This window comes from Boleophthalmus pectinirostris, unplaced genomic scaffold, assembly GCF_026225935.1.
Source record: "Boleophthalmus pectinirostris isolate CB_2022bp ecotype Guang Dong unplaced genomic scaffold, ASM2622593v1 HiC_scaffold_18, whole genome shotgun sequence".
Taxonomy (NCBI): Eukaryota; Metazoa; Chordata; class Actinopteri; order Gobiiformes; family Gobiidae; genus Boleophthalmus; species Boleophthalmus pectinirostris.
Genome location: NW_026571133.1, coordinates 26645043 through 26665290, shown reverse-complemented (window position 1 = coordinate 26665290; position 20248 = coordinate 26645043). Strand labels below are relative to the sequence as shown.

The 20248-nt window shown below is 38.3% G+C and overlaps 2 protein-coding genes across 3 annotated transcripts; both read left to right on the top strand.

Annotated features, from left to right (window-relative positions):
• The first annotated feature begins 273 nt into the window (after positions 1–273).
• Positions 274–19752, top strand: csgalnact1a (chondroitin sulfate N-acetylgalactosaminyltransferase 1a). 2 transcript variants are annotated; one of them, XM_055154168.1, is made up of 8 exons: positions 274–491; positions 8255–9437; positions 11018–11234; positions 12120–12221; positions 16874–17052; positions 17156–17250; positions 17597–17678; positions 18791–19752. In XM_055154168.1, exons 2-8 carry the CDS (start codon positions 8633–8635, stop codon positions 19078–19080), a joined length of 1770 nt encoding a protein of 589 aa, XP_055010143.1. In that variant the 5' UTR covers positions 274–491; positions 8255–8632; the 3' UTR covers positions 19081–19752. The 2 variants fall into 2 exon arrangements, with proteins under 2 accessions (XP_055010143.1, XP_020777437.2); XM_020921778.2 differs by lacking the exon at positions 274–491 and adding an exon at positions 3258–3410.
• On the top strand, positions 489–1579 carry nxnl2 (nucleoredoxin like 2). The gene is made up of 2 exons (XM_020921916.2): positions 489–842; positions 1154–1579. The coding sequence occupies exons 1-2, from the start codon at positions 541–543 to the stop codon at positions 1320–1322; spliced, it is 471 nt and encodes a 156-aa protein (XP_020777575.1). The 5' UTR covers positions 489–540; the 3' UTR covers positions 1323–1579.
• Positions 19753–20248: the final 496 nt, after the last annotated feature.

The window sequence follows — 20248 nt, the reverse complement described above, 5'->3', positions numbered from 1 at the left end:
GAGGAAATTGCATGGCTAATTGTGAAGAACCTTTCTAGTTGATATATTCATTTTAAATATGTTTTTAATACATTTAATCTGTTTTAAACAATATTTTACATTCGGCACCAGGTATGGCTCACGTTTTTCTTTCCCTAGCAGAGGGGGCCATGAGATGAAACGCAAATTAAATGTAACCCATGGGGTGTAATCGTACAGAATATCCAAAAGTGCGTAATGGTGCCATCAAAGTTGCCGTTTTGATGCGCATGCGCCTCACTGTCGCTCGCGGTACTGCAGTCGGACCGAGCAGCTGGCAGCAGCTCTAGGACCACGTGGGGAATGAAAGTGTACCTGCTCCGGTGCCTTCTTATTGGTCCATTGGTGATTAACAGGATTGGCTGTAAGTAGCTTTAGATGATGTTGAAGTCGACGAAGAGCTTTTTTTGAAGCAGAAAGTGCGAAGATAGTGGGAAACATGAGATCGAGTTAAAGCTCAAGCTAGCAATCAGGTGAGCAGAAACCCCGACACAAAAGTAAACACCGCGCACGGTGTCAGACATGGTGGACGTTTTTGCCGGAAGGACCCTTCTGAATAAAGACGGTGATTTTGTAGATCCCGAGGAGGCGCTGCGGAATAAAGTGGTGGGGATATATTTCTCTGCGGGCTGGTGTCCGCCCTGTAGAGACTTCACTCCTATTCTGTGTGACTTTTACACGGAACTGACTGAAGAACATGACCCTCCTGCTCAGTTTGAAATTGTTTTTATCTCTTCTGATAAGTCCACGGAGGACATGGTAGAGTATTACCATGATATGCACGGGGATTGGCTGGCTTTGCCTTGGACAGATAACTACAAACAGTAAGTCTTACTTAACAAGTAGGCTTTTTTTGTTAATTATGTATGTATTTATTAACTAGGATGAAGCTTGACTACATCTAGCAGGAATTAGGTAGTCTACTAGCACACGCTCACATTTGTTTATAAACCACTTATAAACAGTGCAATCAGATATCTTACTTTATGGCCTTTATGCCTGTGTAATAAAATATTACCATAATATTTAAAGTAAACTAATACATATCTAAGGATTTATTCATTTTAAGAGTGGATATTTTTGCATGTTCATGTTTACTTGTATGGTTACATTCTTTTCCCTTCTTGTTTTGCAGTGAATTAAAGGAGCGTTACAAGATAACTGCAGTGCCCAAACTTGTGATTGTGAAAGAGAACGGTGATGTGATCACAGACAAGGGCAGAAAGCAAATCAGAGACAGAGGCCTGGCTTGTTTCCGGTCCTGGTTGGATGCTGCAGAAATCTTTGAAAACTTTAAGGGCTAACCTATGTGATTGAGCAACCTGTGCAGCCATGACAAACCCATTAAATAGTTACATTTTCAGTTCTATGCAATAAAGATTCAGGCACATTTGCTGTACATATAACAAATTATATAGAAAAAAAGATTGGGCTGACATAGGTAAACAAAATGTAGAATGACAATAAGATTAAGCCTTCTGCAGAATGTAGATGGCTTTTTATAATATGTTTTTTAATCACTTTTCTAAGTATTGTTGGGAAAATATAGCTACTAAAGCTACATCTTGTCTCTGTGTATTTGTTTTTGGTGTTTAAATAACAGAAGCCTCAGCTTTCTATGCACAAACAAACCAATTCCCTTTGGGTGTTTTGAGAAGCTCAAAGCCCACAGGAACAACGGTTTCTAAGAGGCTTGCACATTTGCTCCTCCTGGGCCCTTTTTAAGTATGATCAAATTAATGAGATCTCCCATTAAATCCAATGTGTACCACATAGTTTTGGAGATATGCTACATTAGAATATAAATATTATGCAGTATTATATTTCAAACTGAGTGTTTCAGTGATATTTCAGAACTTGTTTTGCTCAAATCAAAAGGAAAATTAATGCAGTAATGCAAGATTACTTTCTCACTATTTGGTCATTTTCAATTGGCAATTTTACTGAAAAGGTACTGTATAGAATTTCACAGGCATGAGCTATTTATCCAAATATTGCATTTGCTGTTAATTTGTTCTTAATTAAAAAAAAAAAAAATCATTGGCCAGCATGGCCAAATTATTTGTTATAATTTGGTGTTTTGGTTGTCCACAATTATCCAATCAGACAGCAGAATGAGCCTCTCATGAGTCTCATTTCTGTTGCCAGTTACAATGCACACAATAAACCTGAACTCCACTACCTGAACTTTAATTAGTGCTAATGCAGCCTTTGCAGCTCAGTAAGTGAATTCTGGAGGTTATGAGTGATTGAAGGAGGTTTATGCTAATTTAAAATTATATGTGTATACAAATACATTTTGTACTGAAGTCTTTAAGAGTAGACGCTTTATTCAACGGATTTCAAGGATGAGTTGTAATTAGACAGCATACCACGTGGAGTCGCTATTGTCAAAAATTCTTAATTTTACTTTCCTGCTTTTCAAAATAATAAGAATTTTGCTGGTTTTAGCGGGATTTTTTCTGAATTACGGCAGTTGTAATTTTCAGACAAAGGAAGACATAAAAACGGTTTGCCTCTTTGAAGAAATATAATCTAAAGAATTGTTACAGTGTGCCTGCTCTCATGGAGTTGATTAGACTAATTTCAGTCACTGGAAACCCAATGAGTGAATTTACTCGGTGGTTGCCCAGTTTGGCTACTGTCTCTTGACTAGATCAAAGCTGTATTGATTTCTTGTAATGCAATTGTCATTTTTAACAGGATCTCTTTAGATTAGAATGAATGTCTATGTTGACTTCACATTTGGACTCAGACTTCTTGTTAGAATGAAAGGCGGTAGTGTTAGCTGCTGTTGAAACGGTGTCTTGAATCAACTAACAAGGCAGTCTTTATTTGAGGAGGAGGAGGGGGCTGGGAGGGTGGACTTGAGGCTCCTAGTTCAGTGTGAGTAAAGACATTTGGAGACACACCGGAAAACTATTGTACACCTTCAAAATACAGGACATGGTTTTAAATCCCTCTGTTTTTTGTTTTTGTTTTTTTTTTTTAATTTCGCACTTTTATAAGTTAGTCAAGCTTTTGCTAGACCTAGACAGTGGCGTCATCTTGTTACACCTAATTTCATTTTTTGGTGTGTTTAGCGTAGGCTAATAGAGTGTCAAGGAATTTACATTGTCAAGGGATGTATTGCATGCCACAGATTAACAGGATAATGTCCAATCCAAAGTATGTTTTATTTTGAAGCCGCTCTGTGCCATCTCGTTCTGCTCCGTTCAATCGCGCGCTTGACGTGCTCTCCACTTGAAACGCGCTCTGCCGCTCCTGCGCTCCACGAGTGTCGGCTGTAGACACAAGGAGGTCTGGGTGTAGTATGGGATTGTCGCATCAGGACTAAACAAAACGTGTTCTCACTAATGGGAATTGATCATGTTCACCTTGCCGAACTAAAGGTAAGTTTGCATTTTTCCTGTTAGAATGTAGCTATCATCGTGGGAAGCATTTTTCATTCTCAGTAATGTATAATTGAATAAACAATTTTTATAGCTGCTCAAGTTTAAATAATTGCAAGCTTCGAACAAGTCAATATTGCTGTTTCTCATGTCACTTGGGAATTTGTTTAACATTTTCATTCTACAGGTATCTATAGGGTACTTCTTTGGGTTTTTTATAGCCTAGTTTATTACAAAAAATGCCTTTAACAGTATTTTTCTATGTATCTAGATACCCCAAATGCTGCCTGCCCCTGCACAGAATAAGCATCTAGGCAATACCCTGCGCAGTGAGAGCTGCTGAAGAAAAATGTTTTTTAATCCTGCTTAGTGCCCTCACAAACAGCAGTTAATGTTTGGTGAGCATGCTGGTGTTGGTGGTGGAGTTGTTTTCCTCTGTTGGGAAGAAAGGAACTAAAGATTACGGGGATTCGGGTTGTTAAGCAAGCAGTGGAGAAAGAATCAGTGAAAAGCTATTATTGTGCAATGTGTCTTATTATGTATTAACGTGGTGATGGATAGCGGTTTATATACAGTCTTGGAGCTGAGATGCCTCATTCTGTCAGTCTGTTTTAGTCTGTGTTTGTGTGTGTGTTCTCACTCGGTAAGCTACTGTATGTGGAGCCTGCATGTACTCTCATGTTACGTGGATCAGATTGCAGTATAACCTAGTACTTTTTTCTTACCGTTCTGATGTAATGATTCCGCTTCTTATTAGCAAATTGCCTTGATGCTGTTCCAGTTGCTCTCTCTCATTTAGATAATAGGTCTTTATAAATGTCTTAACAAGCAGTTTTGAGTTGGACTAAAGGGTGCTTTTCTTTGTTATTGTTTGGTGCTATGGGTATTTACAGTACAACATGAGTGGCTGAGTTTAGGATTAAGGAAAAACATGTTCCTTCATTCTACTGTAGAATATTTACCTTATACATATGCTTTTAATGAGACTGAAGCTACTTTTTGCCTTTGCCACTAGTAGCATGCTGCAAACCACATGACTTTATTGAGGAACAGTTGATCCAGGTCAAATTAATTATCATGCCACCAGAGCTTTATCAGAAAGCACATTATATGGCTTAAAACCTGGAAATCTTAACATGCAAAATACAAAATAATGTGTGTTATGTGTTTATGCTGTATTCTTAATTAGCCCTGTCTAGATGTAGAAAAATTAACTTATGCTAAATTGGAATTGTATAGGCACTATACCAATGCATATACCTGATTAGATGGTTCTATGCAGAGCACTTGACCCATTTTCTCCCATGAGGATCAATGTACCCTAAATATGGAGTGGGGAGGCACTCTGAGGAGCAGTGAGAGAGAGCAAGATGAGAATTGGCCAGTGTTAAGGGACTTTTCTTGTAGTGGAGAATACATGTTTTGTGAACCCCATCCAGATGGCACATTGACGCGAAGGTTCCAGGGGAAAGCGGCCCCTAATGAATAGGAGGCAGATCACCTGAGGGAACACCAGACTTCAAAGACCACTTTTCTCAACAAACTTCAACTTGGTTTCCTGTTCAGTTACTTATGTAATGCTAGCCTTAAGTGATCTTTGGGATGAGCTGACAATGTAGAGATATAACAAAAAAAAAATCTTAATTTTGTACACTTACTATTACCATTATCTAGTGCCAGATGTCTTTGACTTTGTGAAGGGCCTTAACATGCATGTCAGTATAAATGTAAATATTGAAAAGTGGTGCAAGTCTACTTTGTGTTGTACTTGTATCACAAGAGAAATTGGCTGAAAATAAACAAAGGCAACTGAAAGTTTAACACGGTTTTATATGTTCAAGAAATATAATGTAAAAAGGTCATGCTGATCCACATCATAGGCAAGAGAGCAGGGAGACAGATATGGCACGAGTTATGAGTTAAGAATTATTAGGGTCACAGTTTGGGTCAAGGGCATTTTTTATCCAGCAAAATGCAAAATACACAAAATTACAATTTCCCTAATCATCCCCCAAATAGCCTGATAAAAACACACAAAAAAATACTTGAAAAGGAAACCTGAAACTCTTGTATTTTGTGACAAATGTTGAGTGTGCCCCAGGCACATAAAGGGTACTACTGAACCAAAAAAGGTTGCATAGCCCCTGTTGGTGACATAATTTCACCAACAGTAGATAAACACAACCATCCAGAATCTTCTACTTTTAATTCTTCATATGTCATTCTGTATTTGGTGCTGCATACATTATGGTTTGAGTGGCCTTTTGTAGTGATGCTTGAATGCATTAAATGCCCTGCACATTTATCAGCACGCAGGGACCTCTGGGTCACTTCTCAAACACCATAGACTTTGAAAGGTTAACATGAGCACACTGTACAACACAAAGGGGCATATACACAGTCTGACACTGGCAGTCTGACAGCACTCTGTGATTTCTGCTGCTCTAGTGTGACACTCCAAACATCCAGGGGACAGACAGGAAAGAAAATCATGCTTTTGTGTTCCCAAAGAAGAAAATTATAGACTGTTTTTCATATTTGTTTGACCTTTTATGTTAAAAGTGGTGTAAATTATCTGTTTTGGGGACCGGAAGAGTAAAAAATAGATTTTTTTAGAAACTGTAAAAAAGTTGCATTTTACATTTCAAACTCACTCAACTGTTGCATTATGACAAATTATACAACTGTCACAACATTTAGATTGTTGGACATAGAGGTGCATTACAGGATTATGTGTTGCTTTGGAGTGAGAAGAGAGTAATCAAAGCATCAACATAAGTCTGTATGTGGTTATGTCACATGCAGTGATTGTATTTTACCCAAAATAAGTAACTTCTGCTTACTCAGTGAGTGCACTGAAATTTGTGGTCTTCTGCATTTAAAGATAAGACTTAAACTTAGTGCTTAATTCTTAAAAGGCACAGAACAATGTGGTGAAATGAGATTTGAAATTATATTACTATGCTATACTATAATATATTATAATAATTCGATAATGAAAACATTACAAACCATGATCTTTGGTCTGTTAGGACATAAAGAGACACAGATAATGGAATGGAAGACCCACCCTTACAAAAGCTAAACATGTTAATTTTGTGTCACAGCCCATGTCCTCCTGGGGGGCTTTGATGGTGAGATTGGCTGGCTCCTTTCCTTACTTTACAATAGTTAATGGTGCTCTGCATAGCCTCTGTATCCTGTATGTGTTTTTGTATTTTCACTTTTGGCAAAAGACTTTGAAAGCAACAATTTACAAAGAGTTAAAGCAGTAGTGATCCGCATAAATGTGTGGCCATACTGACTTGTCAAAGCCTGATCCTGTCAGATCTCAGAAGCTGGGCTGGGCCTGGTTAGTACGTGGATGGGAGACCACTGGGATTTCCAGGTGCCACATTGGGGCTCCAGTGGCAAAAACTGTTGTTGTGTCCATAGACAAGACACTTCACCCACATTGCCTAGTATGAAAGTGGTGTGTACGTGAGTGATGGTGGTGGTCAGAGGGGTCAATGGTGCAGATTGGTAGCCTCACTTCCGTCAGTCTGCCCCAGGGCAGCTGTGGCTACAGTAGTAGCTTACCACCCCTGAGTGCTGAATGAATAATGAACTGTAAAGCTTTTTGGGTATCTTGAAAGGCGCTATATAAATGCAATGATTAATTTATTAATTAATCAATCAATAGTACTTAGTTTGTATGTTTTTATTTCAGTGCATTGTGTTGTTGTGTATTCTTATTAGACATGTAATTTATCACAGTGTAATGCAAATCCCTATTTTCTTAAGCTTCTAAAGTTCGATGTCAATTAAATACATTGCCCTGGTTTCCATAAGGACAAATTTCATGGTACAGTAATTATAGTAATTATAGTTTATTATAGTATATCATAAAAGCCGGAAGCTGTTAAGTGATGTGATAAACGGCAGGAGGTACCCATGTGCGCTTGATCATATGAATATGAGTGTAATGAGTCTTTCTGGTGAACCAAAGGGCAGAAATTGTCACCACATAATTAACATTCAGACATAATTTGGAGAGGATGTGTAGCTGCTAGATATCTTTGTAATTAAAGGGCTTTGTCATGTTGAATCTCTTTACTGTTTACTTCTATGGAGACCACATTTCCCTATAGAGAACTTGCCTCCAACATTCTTCCTGTCAGCCTGGAGGTCCGGCTGGAGGGATGCCTTGTTGTACCTGATAAAACCGTCTCTTAGACTTTGCACAGCCTAGCATTCACTTGTACCACATACTAATCCTTTCATTGGACACAGCTTGGAGCAGTGCTGTCAAAGAGCTGCCTGTGAGGGGAATGCGGCTGTATACAAAGATACATTCAGAGATATGTACAGTAACACAAACAAGGTACATCTTTGCAGGGAGAGCTCATTTGAAGCTAAATCCAGATGTGTAGGAAAAAGCACCTTATCCATTTGAGCAATTTTCTTTGTAACTGAGATTTCTAAACAGCACTTATTGTAATGCCAATAGTCTTGCACATATTGAACAGCCACACACTTTTGGACATATGTTGTTTTACACATATTATGTCAGTTTCTATGCATTTTATTTGCCACAATTTGGGCAGTTATGTTCTTTTGCAAACTGAATCTCTGAGTATGTTACAGTAATTCAAACTGCCACTAAATTCTGCTTATGAACAAGCACAGATATTTGTCTGTTTAACACATTAACAGCTCAAGTTTCCATTTTTCTAAATACACTGCATGATTTTGTGTTTAGATAGCAGATCAAGTGTAAACTAATAGAACAATGCCACACAATTTAAAACTGACATAACCTCTGAGTTTTCTCTTGCTAACCTTGTTATCTTTTCTACCCCCAGGTCTGTGGAAATACCTGTGCTGTCATCCACACATCTGCTTCATAATGGAACATAGCGGGTTTCAAGCATCAGTTGCAGCCATGTGTCATCATGTAGAAGAAGTAAAGCAGCACAAAGACACACAGGAAGTACAAGCCATACCCTGTGAGTGAGAGTCCATCATGAGTCAGAGAAGATGTCTGCAGTCCTGTCTGGTACTGGATCATCTGGAAAACGGACCAAGCTTCTGACCACTCTGTGCACTTACAAAATGTATAACTCTGGAAATGACCTAATTCAGGCAGAATGAGCTCATAGTGATAAGCGATTCGCCGCCACACTGTTGATGGAAAAGATTAGCACATGGGCTCATATTGTGACCCGAAGGTGTGACATTACATGAGGCTTTGGAGTACTTTCATGTTAGAGGCAGAGATGTTGCGCCGTGGACTGCTAGCCTGGGTGTCTCGTGTAGGGGGCATCCTGGTGCTGCTCTGCTGTTCACTGTCACTCCTGTACGTGATGACCTGCAGCCCACCCCACTCTGATGACCCTCCCATGAGTCATGCTCTGCCCAGGGCGGCACACAGCCTCACAAGCATGGGGGGCACTCGACCAGGCGTAAGGACAGGGACTGGAGGGACTGGGGTTGTGGGAGCAGTACCCCCACAGAGTGGTGGTCCAGTAGTTGTGCAGTCTTATCAAGCACTTCTCACAGAACGAGAGGAGCAGCATCGATTTCACATCTCTTCTTTGAAAAAGCAGATAGCCCAACTGAAAGAGGCATTGCAGGAGCGCAGTCAGCAGCTCAAAGGGGTGCAGGAGAGTCTGAAGAAGGGACTAACAGAGGGGCAGGAGGTTGGGGCCAGGTCAAATGGAGGAGGAGAGGGACAGGGGGCAAAGAGTCAGCAGACAGACATTCAGGAGTTTCTCAAAAGCCAGCTGTCCAAGGCGGAGGTGAGCAGTGGGAGCAGGTTCCCCAGTGAGTATGCAGTGGTGCCCTTTGAGAGCTTTACGCTGCAGAGGGTCTACCAGCTAGAGATGGGTCTGACGCGACACCCAGAGGAGAAGCCAGTCAGGCGGGACAAGAGGGATGAGCTTGTGGAGGTCCTAGAACTGGCTCTACAAAGTTTAAACACACCAGTTCAACAAGAGGGGAAGACACAAAACAACAAAGTGTACACACCCTCAGACTTCATGGAGGGTGAGTAATCACAATATTATATATACTAGGCAAAATATATATACATATAATTTATATATTATATATATATATATATATATATATATATATATATATATATATATATATATATATATATATATATATATATATATATATATATATATATATATATATATATATATATGTTTATAGTAAAATGTTACAAAATAGACTGTATTAATGTTTTGTTGCGTTGAACTACATGAAAGAAGTGCAGTTATTTTGTAATTTATCAGTCATCACTTTGTTGTTGCTCCCCCTGTTTCATATCAGGCTTAGCCACAGGAAATGAACAGCTGATCCTCATTCTCAGTGGGGCATCTCCTACACACTGGCATTTAGGAATGGGTTCATGCGCTCTTTGAAGGTCAGAATCAGATGAGTGAGTTTTCAACATGAGTAATGTTCACCTGGGTCAGAGGATGTGAGTCAAAGGATAGAGCATCTTGCCCCTTAAATGCATGTGTGTGCATTTTTAATACTTCATCATGTGGAGATCCTACTTACATGCACTGCCTTGGTTTACATTTCAAGCTAATGGACGCATCCTGAACATTAAGCTAATGGGATGGTCAAAATGTCACAGGGAGGGTCAAAGGCTCAGGGTTGCAGAGAACGTTTGGGTGTTTGGGTGTCTGTGTTGTTTGGTTGTGTCGAGTCGGGCAGCTGTGGGGGTTGGGTTGGTGGGTGGGTGGAAATGTGGGATTGTTTTTAATCTGTGTAAAGCACTTTGTGTTACATTTTATGAAAAGTGCTTTATAAATAAAGTTTGATTGATTGATTGAAAGGCACTGTATGTAAATTGTTTATGATATTTAGAAAATTTAACCACGTAATATCTTTTGAGGAAATTGGTGCCCATATCACAGGAAGCTGGCTGGTTTAACAGGATTCTCTTATCAGACAAGAAATCTTATTTCTCTTTTCTCATTGTCATCTGACTCGCTCACTCTCACTCTCTCCTATTGTTTTAACAGTCTCCATCTACACTGTCTTAGCAATTAATCTTCCCACTAAGCATTTACTTTGATCGTCCTCTGTGCATAAGTTTAGTGCCATTTCACTAAGTCACCATTAGTTACACTAATATGCAACTCGTTATACCAACAGGAAGTCTGTTGTAGACGAGATGAAAAGCTTTTGTTGATAGTGTTGTCTTTTTTTGCCTCACAGAAGTAGAGTGCATACAGGATGAGTCAGTCAGCCAATTAGATGCACAGAGCACACAGAATATTGCCATAGCTATGACAAAGTGCATAATATGAGTTTAGATTCTAAATCAGATCACAGTGGATTGCAAGGATGGGATACAGGTATGGGAGTCAATACTAAAAGATTATCTGCTCAGGCTTATTTAACATTTGCCTACAGTAATGTTTCAAATAACATAATTAAATTATAATTGCAGTGCATCCATATATACAAAATAGCCTACTTTTACACATTTATAAAAACAGAAGTATGAAACCCACAAAGTGTAATTCTAATGTCTGTTATGTGAAATGTGTAAAGCGTTACTCCTACTTTCCTGACAGATAATGGAGTATCTTTATGTGCAGGTATTACACGCACAGAAAGAGACAAGGGGACACTGTATGAGCTGACTTTCAGAGGAGATGGGGCTCATGAGTTCAGACGCCTGGTGCTGTTCCGACCATTTGGACCTCTCATGAAGGTGAAGAACGAGAGAGTGGATACAATAAACGCTCCCATAAACATCATCGTCCCTCTGTCCCGGCGTGCTGACAAGTTCAAACAGTTCATGCAGAACTTCAGGTTAGAATAACTATATACCTTTAAGCTTATTTGAATGCATGTGTAGGTTATATATCTACTTGGCTGAGCAATGGGAACAAATTATTGTGTATTATTTTCTCTTATTCCTTATCAACACACAAATGCAGACAATATATTTTTGCTGAGCGAGAGTACCAACCTTATTCAGATTAAAATAAGTAAATGAAGACATCAGAGCTGAACCCTGAGCTGTGCACTCTGTCATTACAAGTGTGCAAAAATACTCTTCCTAATGTTGGTGATTTATTGGACTATGGCCCCTGCTGGTGCTGATCACAGCTCTTCTTGTATTTTACATGCTAAATCCTGCTTAGTAGCAGTGTTACTGCCCATTAAAATGGCCTCCTGGGTTGAGCAACAGTAGCTCATATACACTATGGCAAAATGTGGACACACTTGAAAGACTTGGTCTGTCGCTGAGCAATCAGTTTTTACCTTGGCTATATTAAAAGCAGATGCAGAGTGCATCTACTCCACATTGAATAGGCCTTAGGGTTAGTGGTTGATGATATTCAAATGTGTGTCCTCTCTATCAAGGGATTATTTGACCATGAAATTTGAAAATACCAGCAGGCTACTATCTGGTTCAGAGTCATGCATGTCATGTGTACAAGCGCACAAACATATTCCCTTAAGCTTTGTGTTGTGTGGTTCCAAAGTGTCAGTGTTTGGTGAAAGTAGGGAAACATTTTCAGCAGGCATTTGTCACAAGTCATAATAAAGCTCTGAAAAGCCCTTCATGTTTTCAGTGAACCAATGTGTTTCAGTTCAGATGTTTTCAAGAGTTGTTTTATAATGTTTTATGCTAGTTTTTCCGACTTTGAGTTATTCTCGCTTGTAATGTTCTTCACTGTGTGTCTTCAGGGAAGTCTGTGTGCGGCAGGACGGCCGCGTGCATCTGACTGTGGTGTATTTTGGCAACGATCAGATTAATGAAGTCCGTAGCATTCTGGAGAACACATCCAGGTAGGTTTAAGGCAGCATACATCAAATAGATTAAGCCATATGATATTATCCTGTTATAGTTTAGCTTGTATTTTACAGTTGGGGTAAATTTTCAAAAATTTTCCAAATTTGTAAAGATATAGTGTTACTTAATTGAGCCAGTCGCATTGCAGAGATGTATTTACCTCTCGAACAGTGAACTCTGGTTCTCACAGACCAGAGGCATACCTACTGACATGGCATCCTGCTGCCACCATCCATCTCTCCCATGAATAATGGAACAGTTGGAAGTGCTCTGAGGTTATGGCCACCTTCACAGATGATAGAGATAAATGACAGCACACTGAATCATATGACTGACTCATGTGTTGCCATATGTCCACTACAGATTGTCTGATACCTTTGGCGTTACTCTTATCAGACTTGGTGGTTGCTATAGCAATTGTTGTTTTTCTCAGGACCTTTTGTCTGGCTTTGAGTCTGGCTTTTTCCAGTATCACAGAGCATCAGTGTTGGTGTATTTTATGCACTCTCAAATATAAAAATAGAAATATAATTCAAAGTTTAACTTTGACTCTTATTTTGAGTGATGTAAGAATTAAATAAAAACATTTGGAGGGCAAAGTTGATGGTATGCATCTTCACTGCATTAGCATTAGAAATATTGTAGTTTATCCATATAATGGTGTGAATCACATGCAACCAACCCACACACTTGGTTAGGCACTCATGCAAAATTAGCACAGAAGCTGCCTATTTGTTATTGATCAGAAATGTTTAAATGAATTAAACATCTTTGTAAATGATCCAGAATTTAGCCTGGCGCCGCAAAAATTCTCATTAAATATGCTAATCTGATATAGTATCTGTCGAATTTGTGGCTGAGGTTTAATTATAGGTCCATGGGCTGAATTTTGAACATTTTCAGCACAAAGTGAATGTACGATGTTCTGACTTTGAAGGCCAAATTCATGAATTGCTTTTGACATGGACAAAAACACTTTAACTATAAACCTTCATCTGAATTCAGTACTGGCTCTGAGCAGTGACAGCATCATTACCTGTTAGCCTGACTCCTCTGTGGCCATCTTAGAAATGTACTTACTTGTGAGGCTTTATTTTGGTTTACAAACACATCAAGTTACTGGAAAATCACATTAAATGAAGTCATAAACCTCTATTTCATCTCGCCTGATTTTAGCTTTAAGCATAGAAACCAGCATGACACTCAGAGCACCCATTTAAGATCACCACAAATTATCTTAATAGTTTAATTGTAGATGATGTGAGTTAGAGTTAATTAACCTTTGTTCACTCAGTCCTGTATTTTTGTTAATAACAGTCACACCCGTGTACCAGTTAAAATTAAAATCTGGTATGGTCCTTTCAGATTAGACAAATTTTCTTTGTCCCATAGATTTTGTCATAACCATATATGGTTGGATTAATGTATGTTATCTATACCTCTTGAGGAAGGCTTGAAGAGTCAATATTACCTTGATGTGTCTAGCCTCTTCTCAACAACTTTAGGTCAATATTGATTCCATTCATAGTGAGCTAAGCATATACTGAATTCTGTGTTTTAAGATGTCTGTATGGATTTAAGCATCTTAAAATTTTGAAATGACTAACGACAGTTTCCAATGACAATATCTAATACAGAAACTAAATGGCATGTAGCCAATACTTGTATGTTTAAAATAAGAACTTTTGACTGTATCACTTACACAGCCTTACTTCATAGCACCAGCACTACCCCTTTGGGATTGGTGTACATTTCTGAGCTCAGAGCATACAACAAGAGTATCTGTGTAGAAAGATGTCTGTGTAAAGTATGGGATGCTAAGTGTTTAAATGTGTACCAATCAATACCTATGAAGAATTAATGTGAATGCAAGAAAAAAAAACATGTTGGCTGGGCTGACATGCAAAAATAAGAAGAAAGACAGGTCAGATTCTTGAAGTTGAAAAAGATGTTCTCATTAAACAACAGCGTCACAGCTTCTCTATTCTCTTTCTACCTATGCTGTTGCAGCACTTTCTGACAAGCCTTTCATGTAATCATAGCTTTCATTTCAGCTCACAGACAGGTCGACATCCTCTATAAGAGCATATAAAGGTGGATATTATCAAACAAACAGAGCCTTTATATAAAAGGAAAGGATGACAATTAGATTTATGTTTCTCCTTTTTGAATTTCGAAAGGTGTATGAACTATAGTCATTGCTGCGTTGTTAGAGAAAAAGAGGTATAAGAGCTGAAAATGTTGAGGTTATATGAGAATTATAAATATGGATAGAAATAACCAGTTTTCTTTTTTTTTTTACAATAAACAATAAAAGGGAAAATACAATTATATTCAATCAGTCAGAAAGTGAGATAATCCCCTGCAAACCTAGTCCACCATTTACAGTGGCAGGTGTTGTAATGGTGGCACAAAAAAGAGTCTGAACTGCCCTTTATGAGGGCAGCTCCCATTAGTAAGATCTTAAATGTCTCTCGCTGTGGGACTGCTTGAGTTTAATGCCAGCACAGGAGTTTGTTACAGAGGATGCATAATAAATTTATAAAGTTGTACAGATTTTGAGAATACATCTTTTAGAAAATACAGATTTGTGATAGTTTTGAATGAAAATATAGCATAAGTTGGAGGTTGCCAATTTGCTCAATTCCTCTCAATACCTGCTTGTCCCAATCTCATCTGACCTCGGAAGCTAACAAGGCAGAGCTTGATTACTACTTGGATGGAAGACAACTGGGAATAGCAGGTGCCGCTGTGAGGAAGAAATAGCTGTAGTGGAAATGTTGTGGTCGTAAACATTTCATTTGCATTACCTAGTATGAATGTGGTGTGAGTGTTGGTGGTCAGAGGGGGTGGTGATGACAGTCTCACTCCAGGGTAGCTGCGGCTACAATAGGAGTTTATACTATGTGTGAAATGAATAATCCTATTTTGAATGCATTGGGTGTCTTGAAAGGCTCTATATAATTCCAATATATGATTATTTCATTATTAAAGACAACAGTTCTTGTCAGATTGTATATTGTTTACATAAAAAATAATACAGTACTGATTCAGGGAGAAACCCAGCTTTGCACAGTGGGAGAAAAGCCTCGAGCAGAACTAAAAGGATCAGGTTGTCACTGTTATGATGCTACTTGACTGCACTGCATTGCCTCATGCTTATGATGACACAGTTTCCTATGTGTTCACACCTACAATGTGGCCGCTAATGCGCTTAGAGTAAACAAATGCACTTATTTTGAGACTCTTTGCTGGCGCTAGTGGCAGCAAACAGGAAAATCTAATAATAATAACTGAAGATTAAGTGATGGATGGAATGTGCTGCCATGATTATTGAAATAGCTAAGGCTCTCTTTGTGCAGTTACTGGATGCTAAATTAGTTTTGTGTTCTTATGGAAGCATAGTCAGTTATATTTGCTAGTAAATAAGATGAGTAATCAGGAAAATAGTGCAGCTGTAAAGTCTACTGAATAATTTATGAATGCTATCCTCAAATATGCACACAGACATTTTCACAGTGGGGAGTTCTAGTTACATTTTATATGTTTATTAACATGCTGAGATGTGATGAGACCCCATGCTTTTTTAAGTATATTAACTTTTGCTTACATGTAACATTTTGTGGTCTTAAAGCCAACATTGTGTATTTAGTTGGTGTTAGTGTTGACAATTTGGGAGACAAAAATGCGTTAATGTGCAGATTGTGCGCCATCTGTGGTCAGTTGAGTGCCAGTGGGTGGATCCAGCTCTCTGGGGAGTCCTATTTGTATTTATAAACTGCTCACTAAATAGTTGTAGCTTTTCTTATAGTTAGAAAAAACATTAAGCAAGTACGCATTAAACTGGTTTACATGTGGGTGCCTGTAATCTCAAGCAGTATTTTGCATATTTGAAAATAGAAAAGCAAAACAATAGTCTTTCCAAAGCAGTTCAAGTGGTTAAATGCATACCAATCACACAGGGAATAATTTAATCTGCCTCGAAGCTAAGAACAGGCTAACCGTGTTTCCGGGCTCATCCTTCCTGTAACAAAGCCCTCTTGGTATGTCTGTTCTTGCCCACCTTTGTCTAGCAGTTTCCATTCTAGCACTCACACCACAATAACAATGGAGGCTTCATCTTGTTTGCTGTGTCCTAGATGCAGCTTCTCTCAGGGTGTTATATCTGAAATATGTGTGTGTTGGTGTGGGTAGGCATTAGTCAGAGTAAGTTGTTATGGTTAAACTAGAAGCCACAGCTGTGTACATCTGGACACAGATGTTTCTCTTTACTTTTGGTGCGACCCAGAATGACTTGGGAAGAAAGGGTCTTGTTGTTCTGTCTGCTCTATTTGCTCTCTATCCCTGGGAGTTAAACATGTCTCCTCCTTATCAATAATGTGTTTTACTTTGGCTCAAGGGATCTTCTGTACACATACTAATCTTAATTTAGTAATCTTTGACGGCTCTCTTGGTACAGTGTGTTGTGCATATCCAGGACATGTACAGGTCAGGTTTTGAGCCTTGAACCCAGCAATTGTCATGTTTTCCCCATGCTCTCCCTTGTCACTTCCTCTCATTAGTGTAAAGTGTAAAGTGTAAAGCGACTTTGCAAGAAAATAATAACCAGAAATAACCCAAATGCATTATTTTTTATTTTTCCTGACAGGGAAGTAAGCTTTAAGAACTACACACTGCTGCACCTCAATGAGGAGTTTTCCAGAGGAAGAGGACTAGACTTTGGGGCCCGAGCCTGGAAAGGAGGCAATGTCCTGCTGTTCTTCTGTGATGTAGACATCTATTTCACTGCTGACTTCCTCAACACCTGCAGACTCAACACACAGCCTGGTATTCTGAACATACAGAGCAACATATTGGACATAAAGTGGTAAAAAAAAAAAAAAAAAAAAAGGTCATTGCTATATGATCACTTAATGTGTTGTGTCTTCAGGTAAAAAGGTCTTCTACCCAGTGTTGTTCAGTCAGTACAACCCCGCTCTCATCTACGGAAGCACTGAACATGTCCCACCTGTCGAGCAACAGCTGGTAACACAAATAAAATCTCTTTGAGTCTCACCTTTAAAGTGAATGTTATAACCTGCATTTTGCTTTAAGCTATTTCCCAGTTCATGTGCTAGATAGATGCAAAACTGCACTAAAACCTTTCCAATTGAAAGTGCAAGTGCAAAGCCCATTCATAGTTACTTTGGGCTTCTTTTTTAGGTGAGCAGACAACTTAGGTGAATTTCAAGGTTGATGGTTCCCACCTAGTCACTAATACCAGTGCTGTGTTCTTGCCCGAGCATGAATGAGTGTGTGAGTGAATGTTTTACTATAGTTGGAGATGCTATTATTTGTTATTACCTATTATTTGTTACTATTTATTTTGCAGGTTATAAAGAAAGATACAGGCTTCTGGAGAGACTTTGGCTTTGGCATGACTTGTCAATACAGATCTGACTTCATCAGCATAGGTAAACAGGAAGATATTAACTGACAATGAAGGTAGACACTATTGCAAGAGTGTAACAACTCAGGGAGCATTTCTGTAGTAGCAGCCATGTGTTTATTTTATCACTGAGTAATTCATAGTTTTGGTCACTCCATAACAAATCCATGCACAAACTATTCATCACAAATGAAGGCATATAGTGGTTATAATTATTATTTTTTAGCTAGGATACAGTGTTTCATTTTGGGGACCTTACATTCACATAAAATAAACAATGAATGTCATTCCTCTGTATTCTTATTTAAATCTGACTTGGGGAAAGGATTTAAATAAGATGCAGTTCAAGTCCCAGACAGACAAAACAAAAAAAAAGCATCAATAACAAAGGCAAGTGTGAGGTGTACGCAAAACTTGACAGGTTGTTCATGCATGAAGTTTCAAGCTTGAACATGCCTGCTCCTATTGTGCTTGCTTACATACCATTAGTCCACATCATGGCAAAACAACTCAGGATTAGCAGGAAACAAAAACCTGATTAAGATCACATACTACACTTTCATTGCATTTTTAAAAGAAATTAAGGAATATTGCTGGAAAACTCTGTTTGCACACCAACAAACTGTACACTAACTGGTCACCTTAATCGGAACACCCATGCATTTGGTTGAAAACTGATAAATATTCTGTGACATTTGTATTATATATCTTATTTGCATTGCTAACAACACGTATAAAACTAAATTTTACAACTTTGCTACAGAGTGACTTAGACTTACTTGGACACAGTAGCTCACACATCACAATATACTAAAATGACAACAAGAAAAAATACAAATGGTAATAAATTCTAAATAATTAGGAAAATAGCAAGAGACTGGTGTCAAATAAGGCATAATTATATAAATGTATATGTATGAATAAAAGTAAATAATATTAAAATAAGTAATGAAAATATTTCAGCAATATAAAAAAGGTCATAAGGCAGTAGGGGTAATACATTACAGATGCAGATTTATAAATGAAATCTTTACAACAAATGTTTGACATTTTTGTAACTGAAAAGTGGCTGAATTATTTAGACCAGTTGCGTACAGTACATCAGTCCAATGCGTATAAATATTGCTGTTCTTTCAGGGGGCTTTGACATCGATATCAAAGGGTGGGGAGGAGAGGATGTCCACCTGTACAGAAAGTACCTCCATAGTAACCTGCTGGTGGTGCGTGCTCCGTCACGTGGACTGTTCCATCTGTGGCATGAGAAGCACTGCACTGATGAGTTGCCCCCAGACCAGTACCGTATGTGCATGCAGTCCAAGGCCATGAATGAAGCCTCGCACGGACAGCTAGGCATGCTCTTCTTCAGGCATGAGATTGAAGCCCACCTCCGTAAACAAAACCAGCAACAGAGCCCCAAAAAATCATGAAGACCTCCATCACTACTAAATTTGTAATTTTATTAACTATTTCCAACAAGAGTATGCTGTCACCTAAAAACATTGTTACACAATACCATGCTCTCATATTTTACACCCCAAAAATGTATAATGCTACAAATAACACAGAGCCCACGTTCTGTGTATCTCAAGAACTGAGCTATATTGTGGCTTCTGGTGACCAACAGTGCCACCCAGTGGACTGAAACGTGGCATGCAGCACCTCTTGTTTATTGTTCTGTATTTATGTTTCTACATTTTGTTTGTATGTTTTATTTCACTGGAAAGTGTTACATAATGGTGGTTGATGTGACTACTATTTGTATATTTTCTAAAGGTAGGAAACTAGTTAGAATGTAATTTGTTTTTGTTTTATAGCTATTTGTTATATTTCTGTTTCATTGTTACTTGTATATCTACATCTCTAACAAAACACACACATCCAGCTCATTGGCTATAAAAGGCTATATAAGATAATGTTTTTGAAATGTGCAATAACAAAAAAATGAATTTCGTGAATAAGTGTACAAGCACTTCAGACTAGACAGAGACAAAAATATTGTTTTAGAGCCTAGAATAACCAAAGACATTAAAAGTGGCACTTTCTTTGCTATATTTGATTATCATGAAGTAGACTGTACTGTATTTTATTTCAAGTAAGAGTTGAATAAAATGCTGACCTATGTACATATTTTATCTGAAAACATAGGCTTATAACTTTTAACTTATGACTTTTAAACTAGTGAATGTATAGGCTACTTTTTTTTTTTTTCCCCCAGAAGGTAAAAAGTTCCACTTTTACCTTCTGTCTTGTTGTAGAACACAATGACATTTTAACCTGAAACCGTATCTTCTGAGCATAGCATAGCATTTTACTGAAAATAGGTTACATTAATTTTCATTAAAGACTAGGTCAAAATCTATAGGCGTAAACTCAACACTAGATGGAGCCACAGTACATTTGAAATATGATAAAAATGTTGATAAACGTGTTGAGATACAGTTAATGGTGGTGACCGTGCAGTTTGGTGATATTTCAACAGCTAAATGTTGTCGATAATTTCGACTTTTCGAAATGTATAAAACAAATATTGTATAATTACACTTTGCAATGCATTAATGTGAAATTTACACCAGTGTTCGGCCAGCATAGACCAAC